This window comes from Oncorhynchus masou, chromosome 24 (assembly GCF_036934945.1).
Source record: "Oncorhynchus masou masou isolate Uvic2021 chromosome 24, UVic_Omas_1.1, whole genome shotgun sequence".
Classification (NCBI taxonomy): domain Eukaryota; kingdom Metazoa; phylum Chordata; class Actinopteri; order Salmoniformes; family Salmonidae; genus Oncorhynchus; species Oncorhynchus masou.
In genome coordinates this window covers 109,410,125-109,422,892 of record NC_088235.1, presented here as the reverse complement: position 1 = coordinate 109,422,892, position 12,768 = coordinate 109,410,125, and the positions used below count along the sequence as shown (strand labels likewise).

The 12,768-nt window shown below is 42.6% G+C and overlaps 1 protein-coding gene across 2 annotated transcripts in view; it reads left to right on the top strand.

Annotated features, from left to right (window-relative positions):
* Positions 1 to 12,768, top strand: part of anos1b (anosmin 1b) — a 189,769-nt gene that overhangs the window by 163,261 nt on the left and 13,740 nt on the right. For both annotated transcript variants that reach the window (XR_010451510.1, XM_064936095.1), the window contains exon 8: positions 7,871 to 8,006. Coding sequence is in view for 1 of the 2 variants with exons in the window: in XM_064936095.1 (XP_064792167.1) it covers positions 7,871 to 8,006 (136 nt within the window). In the remaining variant the exon portion in view is untranslated. The remainder of the gene's footprint in view (positions 1 to 7,870; positions 8,007 to 12,768) is intronic.

Sequence of the window (12,768 nt, the reverse complement as noted above, 5' to 3'; positions counted from 1 at the left end):
GGTCTGACAGGGCAATAAAGGAATGGGCCATTTAAACAGTCATAATGCCTTTGATCCTTTCCGCTGATGAGGACGGCTGACCAGCCCTGCTCTGAGACATGGTCATGAATTTTTACAAGGAGATCCCTAACAACGTGTTCCCACCCAGCTGCACTCGCCAAGCCACCACACACACACACGCGCACACACACACACACGCGCACACACACGCGCACACACACACACACACACACGCGCACACACACACACACGCGCACACACACACGCACACACACACACACGCGCACACACTCACACACATGCACACGCACACATATACATACACATGCACACACACACCCACAAACACACACGCACACAAACACACACACATTCACACATACACACACAAACACACACACACACATTCACACATACACACACAAACACACACACACAAACACACGTACACATTTACACTCACACACATGCACACGCACGCACACATACACACACACAAACACACACATGCACACACACATACACATACACACACACACACACACACACATTCACACATACACACATACACACACACACACATACACATTCACACACACACATACACTCACATACATGTTCACATATGCATGCAGCCATACCCTTCTACACATCACCCCCCCATATTGTTAGGTACACACCAACCCCCCATATTGATAGGAACACACCACCCCCCCATATTGATAGGAACACCACCCCCCCATATTGATAGGAACACACCACCCCCCATATTGATAGGAACACACCACCACCCCAAATTGATAGGAACACACCACCACCCCAAATTGATAGGAACACACCACCACCCCATATTGATAGGAACACACCACCACCCCATATTGATAGGAACACACCACCCCCCCATATTGATAGGAACACACCACCACCCCATATTGATAGGAACACACCTCCCCCCCATATTGATAGGAACACACCACCACCCCATATTGATAGGAACACACCTCCCCCCCCATATTGATAGGAACACACCCCCCCCCCATATTGATAGGAATACACCACGCCCCCCATATTGATAGGAACACACCACCACCCCATATTGATAGGAACACACCTCCCCCCATATTGATAGGAACACACCACCCCCCCATATTGATAGGAACACACCTCCCCCCATATTGATAGGAACACACCCCCCCCCCCCCATATTGATAGGAACACACCACCCCCATATTGATAGGAACACACCACCCCCCATATTGATAGGAACACACCACCCCCCATATTGATAGGAACACACCACCCCCATATTGATAGGAACACACCACCCCCATATTGATAGGAACACACCACCCCCCCATATTGATAGGAACACACCACCCCCCCATATTGATAGGAACACATCACCCCCATATTGATAAGAACACACCACCCCCATATTGATAGGAACACACCACCCCCCCATATTGATAGGAACACATCACCCCCCATATTGATAGGAACACATCACCCCCATATTGATAGGAACACATCACCCCCATATTGATAGGAACACATCACCCCCCATATTGATAGGAACACATCACCCCCCATATTGATAGGAACACACCACCCCCATATTGAAAGGAACACATCACCCCCATATTGATAGGAACACATCACCCCCATATTGATAGGAACACACCCCCCCCATATTGATAGGAACACACCACCCCCATATTGATAGGAACACATCACCCCCCCATATTGATAGGAACACAAACACACACACACACACACACACACACACACGCATACACATGCACACACATACACTCACATACATGTTCACATATGCATGCAGCCATACCCTTCTACACATCACCCCCCCCCCATATTGATAGGAACACACCACCACCCCCAATATTGATTGGAACACACCACCCCCCCATATTGATAGGAACACACCACCCCCCCATATTGATAGGAACACACCACCCCCCATATTGATAGGAACACACCACCCCCCCCATATTGATAGGAACACACCACCCCCATATTGATAGGAACACACCACCCCCCATATTGATAGGAACACATCACCCCCCATATTGATAGGAACACACCACCCCCCATATTGATAGGAACACACCACCCCCATATTGATGGGAACACACCACCCCCCATATTGATAGGAACACACCACCCCCCCATATTGATAGGAACACACCACCCCCCCATATTGATAGGAACACACCACCCCCCCATATTGATAGGAACACACCACCCCCATATTGATGGGAACACACCACCCCCCATATTGATAGGAACACACCACCCCCCCATATTGATAGGAACACACCACCCCCCCATATTGATAGGAACACACCACCCCCCCATATTGATAGGAACACACCACCCCCCCTAGACATCTTCTAATGCAGATCAGAACATGTCTATGGCTGTGGTATTACAGACCAACACAAATCACAATCCCCCTGCATCTTTCCACGCACACAAGCGCACACACACACACACACACACACACACACACACACACACACACACACACACACACACACACACACACACACACACACACACACACACGGCAGTAGTAGTGTATGTTTTGGCTATACATAGGCTTCTGCTGAGGGGAGGACGGCTCATAATAATGTCTGGACCAGAGCAAATGGAATGGCATCAAACACAGAAACCATGTGACACGTAGAAACCATGTGACACATAGAAACCATGTGACACATAGAAACCATGTGACACATAGAAACCATGTGACACGTAGAAACCATGTGACACATAGAAACTATGTGACGCATAGAAACCATGTGACGCATAGAAACCATGTGACACATAGAAACCATGTGACACGTAGACACCATGTGAAACATAGAAACCATGTGACACATAGAAACCATGTGACACGTAGACACCATGTGACACGTAGAAACCATGTGACACGTAGAAACCATGTGACACATAGAAACCATGTGACGCATAGAAACCACGTGACGCATAGAAACCACGTGACGCATAGAAACCACGTGACGCATAGAAACCATGTGACGCATAGAAACCATGTGACACATAGAAACCATGTGTTTGATACCATTCCACCGATTCCGCTCCAGCCATTACCAGGAGCCCGTCCTCCCCAATTAAGGTGCCACCAACCTCCTGTGACAGGGCTATGGAAATACTCAACCACACTTTGACCGTACACGTCACAGAAGGGAAACATAAAAGGAAAACACTTTTAACTCTCAGTGTTGCATTAGTATCTCTTGTTACCTGTCTATCTGTCATGTTGTGTCTACCTATGAAGCAGGGTAAATGAGCAGTCAGGAACACTTTAAACCTTATGTTGATGTGCTGTCACTCAAAACACATAATGGAAAACAGCTCTCTCTCTCTGTGTGTGTGTGTGTGTGTGTGTGTGTGTGTGTGTGTGTGTGTGTGTGTGTGTGTGTGTGTGTGTGTGTGTGTGTGTGTGTGTGTGTGTGTGTGTGTGTGTGTGTGTGTGTGTGTGTGTGTGTGTGTGCGTGCGTGCGTGCGTGCGTGCGTGCGTGCGTGCATGTGTGTGCGTATGTGCGTGCGTGTGGAGATGATCAATCAGGACGATAGAGTCATAGATCTCTTCTAGCGGTCACTCAGAGCGGTAGTATGTCTGAATAATTTTAAAACGGGCCAAAAACAGTCCACAGACGATGAATGATGGATGTCCCTCTCTTGATAAAAGATGCCTGTCGTGAGAAGCAGACAGAGTTTATCTGACCCTTTGTAAAGGTTATTCTCGACTGACATCCGTTGTTCCATACCTGGCTAACCTTCATCAGTCAGACTGGGCACATAAAAGACTTACTGGCATCGTTTTGGAACCGTGTCGAATGGAGACCTACCATTGGTTCCAGTCACAGTCCAATACTGTTAAACAACTTCCTTCCTTTTCATCATCGATGGTAAATGAGCTGACTGAATAGGTATCCACCACCGTAAGGTTATTCACATAATGTTATTGTTATAGTAACATGTACCTGTGCTTTCTAAGAACAATTCATGGCATTTAGATTCATGGTCTTTAGATTCATGGCCTTTAGATTCATGGCCTTTAGATTCATGGCCTTCATGTCCTTTAGATTCATGGCCTTTAGATTCATGGCCTTTAGATTAATGGCCTTTAGATTCATGGCCTTTAGATTCATGTCCTTTAGATTCATGGCCTTTAGATTCATGGCCTTTAGATTCTTGGCCTTCATGGCCTTTAGATTCATGGCCTTTAGATTCATGGCCTTTAGATTCATGGCCTTTAGATTCATGGCCTTCATGTCCTTTAGATTCATGTCATTTAGATTCATGGTCTTTAGATTCATGGCCTTTAGATTCATGGCCTTCATGGCCTTTAGATTCATGGCATTTAGATTCATGGTCTTTAGATTCATGGCCTTTAGATTCATGGCCTTTAGATTCATGGACTTTAGATTCATGGACTTTAGATTCATGGCCTTTAGATTCATGGTCTTTAGATTCATGGCCTTTAGATTCATGGCCTTTAGATTCATGGCCTTTAGATTCATGGCCTTTAGATTCATGGCCTTTAGATTCATGTCCTTTAGATTCATGTCCTTTAGATTCATGGCCTTTAGATTCATGGCCTTCATGGCCTTTAGATTCATGGTCTTTAGATTCATGGTCTTTAGATTCATGGCCTTTAGATTCATGGCCTTTAGATTCATGGTCTTCAGATTCATGGCCTTCAGATTCATGTCCTTTAGATTCATGGCCTTTAGATTCATGGCCTTTAGAATCATGGCCTTTAGATTCATGTCCTTTAGATTCATGTCCTTTAGATTCATATCCTTTAGATTCATTGCCTTTAGATTCATGGCCTTCATGGCCTTTAGATTCATGGCCTTCATGGCCTTTAGATTCATGGCCTTTAGATTCATGGCCTTTAGATTCATGGCCTTTAGATTCATGGCCTTCATGGCCTTTAGATTCATGGCATTTAGATTCACGGTCTTTAGATTCATGGCCTTTAGATTCATGGACTTTAGATTCATGGCCTTTAGATTCATGTCCTTTAGATTCATGGCCTTTAGATTCATGGCCTTTAGATTCATGGCCTTTAGATTCATGGCCTTTAGAATCATGGCCTTTAGATTCATGGCCTTTAGATTCATGGCCTTTAGATTCATGGCCTTTAGATTCATGGCCTTTAGATTCATGTCCTTTAGATTCATGGCCTTTAGATTCATGGCCTTTAGATTCATGGCCTTTAGATTCATGGCCTTTAGATTCATGGCCTTTAGATTCATGGCCTTCATGGCCTTTAGATTCATGGCCTTTAGATTCATGGACTTTAGATTCATGGCCTTTAGATTCATGTCCTTTAGATTCATGGACTTTAGATTCATGGCCTTTAGATTCATGGCCTTTAGATTCATGGCCTTTAGATTCATGGCCTTTAGATTCATGTCCTTTAGATTCATGGCCTTTAGATTCATGGCCTTTAGATTCATGGCCTTTAGATTCATGGCCTTTAGATTCATGGCCTTTAGATTCCTGGCCTTCATGGCCTTTAGATTCATGGCATTTAGATTCATGGACTTTAGATTCATGACCTTTAGATTCATGGACTTTAGATTCATGAACTTTAGATTCATGGACTTTAGATTCATGGCCTTCAGATTCATGGCCTTTAGATTCATGGCCTTTAGATTCATGGCCTTTAGATTCATGTCCTTTAGATTCATGGCCTTTAGATTCATGGCCTTCATGGCCTTTAGATTCATGGCCTTTAGATTCATGGCCTTCATGTCCTTTAGATTCATGGCCTTTAGATTCATGGCCTTTAGATTCATGGCCTTCATGTCCTTTAGATTCATGACCTTTAGATTCATGGCCTTTAGATTCATGGCCTTTAGATTCATGTCCTTTAGATTCATGTCCTTTAGATTCATGGCCTTCATGTCCTTTAGATTCATGGCCTTTAGATTCATGGCCTTCATGTCCTTTAGATTCATGGCCTTTAGATTCATGGCCTTTAGATTCATGGCCTTTAGATTCATGGCCTTCATATCCTTTAGATTCATGGCCTTTAGATTCATGGCCTTCATGGCCTTTAGATTCATGGCCTTTAGATTGCTGTAGGCTTTGTGTCATCAGTGCTTTGGCTAGACGTGAGTTTATGGGGAAGAATTAGTTTGAAAAGATGACAGCCTTGAATGGCTCTGTTCATGTCTGTTCATCTCATGGAACGCACACTTTACATGTTGCGTTTATAATTTTGTTTAGTATGTAAAAGCAACATGTAACGTGTTGGTCCCATGTAACATGTAATGTGTTGGTCCCATGTTTCGTGACCTGAAATTAAAGATCCCAGAAATGTTCCGTGTGCACAAAAAAAGCATATTTCTCAAAAATGATGTGCACGATTTTGTTTATACATCCCTGTTAGTGAGCATTCCTCCTTTGCCAAGATAATCCATCCACCTGACAGGTGTGGCATATCAAGAAGCTAATTAAACAGCATGATCATTATACAGGTGCATCTTGTGCTGGGGACAATTGAAGGCCACTAAAATGTGCAGGTTTATGACAACATAATGCCACAGTTGTCTCAAGTTTTGCGGGAGCGTGCAATTGACATGCCGACTGCAGGAATGTTTACCTGGGCTTTTGCCAGAGAATTGAATGTTCATTTCTCTACCATAAGCCACCTCCAACAACATTTAGAGAATTTGACTGTACGTCCAACCGGCCTCTCAAAAACGCAGACCAAGTGTAACCAAGCCAGCCCAGGACCTCCACATCCGGCTTCTTCACATGCAGGATCATCTGAGACCAGTCACCCGGACAGCTGATGAAACAGTGGGTTTGCACAACCGAAGAATTTCTGCAGAAACTGTCAGAAACTGTCTCAGGGAAGCTCATCTGCGTGCCCGTCGTCCTCACCAGGGTCTCGACCTGACTGCAGTTTGGCTCACCTTCGATGGCTACTGGCACGCTGGATAAGTGGATGAATCACGGTTTCAACTGTACCAGGCTGATGGCAGACAACATGTATGGTGTTGTGTGGGCGAGCGGTTTGCTGATGTCAACGTTGTGAACAGAGTGCCCCGTGGTGGCGGTGGGGTTATGGTATGGGCAGGCATAAGTTATGGACAATGAACACAATTGATTTCTATCAAAGGCAGTTTAAATGCACAGAGACACTCTGACATGATCCTGAGACCCATTATCGTGCCATTCATCCGCCGGCATCACCTCATGTTTCAGCATGTTAATACACGGCCCCATGTCACAAGGATCTGCACACAATTCCTGGAAGCTGAAAATGTCCCAGTTCTTCCATGACCTGCATACTCACCAGACATGTCACCCATTGAGCATGTTTGGGATGCTCTGGATTGACATGTGCCACAGCGTGTTCCAGTTGCCACCAATATCCAGCTATGTCTCACAGCCATTGAAGAGGAGTGGGACAACATTCCACAAGCCACAATCAACAGCCTGATTGTGAAGGACTCGTGTCGTTTTTTTAAATTTTATTTTACCTTTATTTTACTAGGCAAGTCAGTTAAGAACAAATTCTTATTTTCAATGACGGCTTAGGAACAGTGTGTTAACTGCCTGTTCAGGGGCAGAACGACAGATTTGTACCTTATCAGCTCTGGGATTCGAACTTGCAACCTTTCGGTTACTAGTCCAACGCTCTAACCACTAGGCTACCCAGCCGCCCCAAGTCATGTGAAATCCATAGATTAAGGCCTAAAAAAATGTATTTCAATTGACTGATTTCCTTATTTGAACTGAATAGGATTTATATGGTGCTGTAATGACCATGTTGTGTGTGTGTTTTATCTGTCTCTGTCAGGCTGTGTGTGAGATGGATCTCCAAGGTCTGCTGCCAGGTACCTCTTACCTGATCCAGGTCCAGGCCATCTCCTACTGGGGACAGAAACGCCTGAAGAGTGGCCGTGCCCAGCTCACCTTTACCACAAAAACTACAGGTAAACTATTCACCTTTACCACTCAAACTACAGGTAAATACACCTTTACCACAAAAACTACAGGTAAACTATGCATCTTTACCACTCAAACTACAGGTAAATACACCTTTACTACTCAAACTACAGGTAAACTATGCATCTTTACCACTCAAACTACAGATAAATACACCTTTACTACTCAAACTACAGGTAAACTATGCATCTTTACCACTCAAACTACAGGTAAATACACCTTTGCTACTCAAACTACAGGTAAACTATGCATCTTTACCACTCAAACTACAGCTAAATACACTTTTACTACTCAAACTACAGGTAAACTATTAATCTTTACCACTCAAACTACAGGTAAATACACCTTTACCTCCCAAACTACAGGTAAACTATTCACCTTTACCTCTCAAACTACAGGTAAACTATTCACCTTTACCTCTCAAACTACAGGTAAACTATTAATCTTTACCACTCAAACTACAGGTAAATACACCTTTACCTCTCAAACTACAGGTAAACTATTCACCTTTACCTCTCAAACTACAGGCAAACTACTCACCTTTACCACTCATGTGGAAGGCACATTTCTGTTGAATGCATGCTGTCGTGCACCTGACTAGGCATCCCCTTTCTCCGTTGGACAATGTGTCTGACCGTGTTGACATAAATCCAGTTGGTTGCATTTTATGATATACACTCTATATATTTTTTTATTACGAGGTTGTTCCCTTACATGGTATGATAGGGCCACCACCCCCCAACATGTTCCCATCTTCCTGCTGCTATGCCTGACTTGGCTGCCTCCATCTGTGGGCCAGGCTGAAAGACATTATCCTGACCTGGCTACTTCCCTCTGGGGACCCGGTTCAAAGACATTATCCTGACCTGGCTACTTCCCTCTGGGGGCCAGGCTAAAAGACATTATCCTGACCTGGCTACTTCCCTCTGGGGGGCCAGGCTGAAAGACATTATCCTGACCTGGCTACTTCCCTCTGGGGACCCGGTTCAAAGACATTATCCTGACCTGGCTACTTCCCTCTGGGGGCCAGGCTAAAAGACATTATCCTGACCTGGCTACTTCCCTCTGGGGGCCAGGCTAAAAGACATTATCCTGACCTGGCTACTTCCCTCTGTGGGCCAGGCTGAAAGACATTATCCTGACCTGGCTACTTCCCTCTGTGGGCCAGGCTGAAAGACATTATCCTGACCTGGCTACTTCCCTCTGTGGGCCAGGCTGAAAGACATTATCCTGACCTGGCTGCCTCCCTCTGGGGGGCCAGGCTGAAAGACATTATCCTGACCTGGCTGCCTCTCTCTGGGGGCCAGGATCAAATCACATCAAATGTATTTATATAGCCCTTCCTATATAAGCTGATATCTCAAAGTGCTGTACAGAAACCCAGCCTAAAACCCCAAACAGCAAGCAATGCAGGTGTAGAAGCACGGTGGCTAGGAAAAACTCCCTAGACAGGCCAAAACCTAGGAAGAAACGTAGAGAGGAACCAGGCTATGTGGGGTGGCCAGTCCTCTTCTGGCTGTGCCGGGTGGAGATTATAACAGAACATGGCCAAGATGTTCAAATGTTCATAAATGACCAGCATGGTCAAATAATAATAATCACAGGCACAACAGTTGAAACTGGAGCAGCAGCACGGCCAGGTAGACTGGGGACAGCAAGGAGACATCATGTCAGGTAGTCCTGAGGCATGGTCCTAGGGCTCAGGTCCTCCGAGAGAGAGAGAGAGAGAAAGAAAGAAAGAAAGAAAGAAAGAAAGAAAGAAAGAAAGAAAGAAAGAGAGAAAGAGAGAAAGAGAGAGTTAGAGAGAAAGAGAGAATTAGAGAGAGCATACTTAAATTCACACAGGACACAGAATAGAACAGGAGAAGTACTCCAGATATAACAAACTGACCCTAGCCCCCCGACACATAAACTACTGCAGCATAAATACTGGAGGCTGAGACAGGAGGGGTCAGGAGACACTGTGGCCCCATCCGATGACACCCCCGGACAGGGCCAAACAGGAAGGATATAACCCCACCCACTTTGCCAAAGCACAGCCCCCACACCACTAGAGGGATATCTTCAACCACCAACTCACCATCCTGAAACAAGGCCGAGTATAGCCCACAAAGATCTCCGCCACGGCACAACCCAAGGGGGGGGCGCCAACCCAGACAGGAAGACCACGTCAGTGACTCAACCCACTCAAGTGACGCACCCCTCCTAGGGACGGTATGAAAGAGCCCTAGTAAGCCAGTGACTCAGCCCCTGTAATAGGGTCAGAGGCAGAGAATCCCAGTGGAAAGAGGGGAACCGGCCAGGCAGAGACAGCAAGGGAGGTCCGTTGCTCCAGAGCCTTTCCGTTCACCTTCACACTCTTGGGCCAGACTACACTCAATCATATGACCCACTGCAGAGATGAGTCTTCAGTAAAGACTTAAAGGTTGAGTCCGAGTTTGCGTCTCTCACATGGGTAGGCAGACCATTCGATAAAAATGGAGCTCTATAGGAGAAAGCCCTGCCTCCAGCTGTTTGCTTAGAAATTCTCGGGACAATTAGGAGGATGAAAGACATGACCCTATCCCTCAGAAGCCAGGGCCTGGCTTGTATCAGTCCTGTTGATCAGAGCTTATCGACATCCCAACGGTTGTGAGGTCATCAATTGGTACTCTCCCAGAGAGTACCATTTAACCTTTAACCTGACCTTTTAGGTGGGTGCACACACAAACACACACACACACACCAGTATCCGCCACATTCTGTGTTTTCTTTCCAGTGGTGGTTTCTGTCCTTTATTAGATTACATAAATCTTCCCCACAATTCTGGCAAAAGCATTTTCAGACTCTCTCTCTCTCACACACACACACACACACACACACACACACACACACACACACACACACACACACACACACACACACACACACACACACACACACACACACACACACACACACACACACACACACACACACACACACACACACCATGGGGGCTTTGGTGGAACCCTCACAGCTTCCTGTTGACTTTGGTCAGTCCTACATGGACTCTTAATGGCAGGCTTAGTTATACTGCGAGCCCAATCCATTTTTAATAAAGTAACTAAAACATGCATGTTATTTTCCTATGGCCCAATTAGTATCATTTTTCCTGTAAATCAGCTTATTCTTCATACATCTTAACTTTTTTCATTCATTTTTATCAGCACCTGGTGTTCCCAGTGGTGTAGCTCAGTTTCATGGGGCCCCAAGGCAAAGTCTGAGCAAAGTCTCAGCTTAACCCCCCAAAATATGCAGTATTATAACTATACTATACTATACAGTATAACTATACTATACTATACTATACTATACAGTATAACTATACTATACTATACTATACTATACTATACTATACTATACAGTATAACTATACTATACTATACTATACTATACAGTATAACTATACTATACAATATAACTATATTATACAGTATAACTATACTATACCATGCAGTATAACTATACTATACAGTATAACTATACTATACTATACAGTATAACTATACTATACTATACAGTATAACTATACTATACAATATAACTATATTATACAGTATAACTATACTATACTATGCAGTATAACTATATTATACAGTATAACTATACTATGCCATACTATACTATACTATACATGATAACTATACTATACAGTATAACTATACTATACTATACAGTATAACTATATTATACAGTATAACTATACTATACTATACTATACTATACAGTATAACTATACTATACTATACAGTATAACTATATTATACAGTATAACTATACTATACTATACTATACTATACAGTATAACTATACTATACTATACAGTATAACTATACTATACTATACAGTATAACTATACCTATACTATACAGTAGAACTATACTATACTATACAGTATAACTATACTATACTATACAGTATAACTATACTATACTATACAGTATAACTATACTATACAATATAACTATATTATACAGTATAACTATACTATACTATGCAGTATAACTATACTATACTATACAATATAACTATATTATACAGTATAACTATACTATACTATGCAGTATAACTATACTATACTATACAGTATAACTATACTATACTATGCAGTATAACTATACTATACTATACAGTATAACTATACTATACTATACAATATAACTATATTATACAGTATAACTATACTATACTATGCAGTATAACTATACTATACTATACAGTATAACTATACTATACAATATAACTATATTATACAGTATAACTATACTATACTATGCAGTATAACTATATTATACAGTATAACTATACTATGCCATACTATACTATACTATACATGATAACTATACTATACAGTATAACTATACTATACTATACAGTATAACTATATTATACAGTATAACTATACTATACTATACTATACAGTATAACTATACTATACTATACAGTATAACTATATTATACAGTATAACTATACTATACTATACTATACTATACAGTATAACTATACTATACTATACAGTATAACTATACTATACTATACAGTATAACTATACCTATACTATACAGTAGAACTATACTATACTATACAGTATAACTATACTATACTATACAGTATAACTATACTATACTATACAGTATAACTATACTATACAATATAACTATATTATACAGTATAACTATACTATACTATGCAGTATAACTATACTATACTATACAATATAACTATAT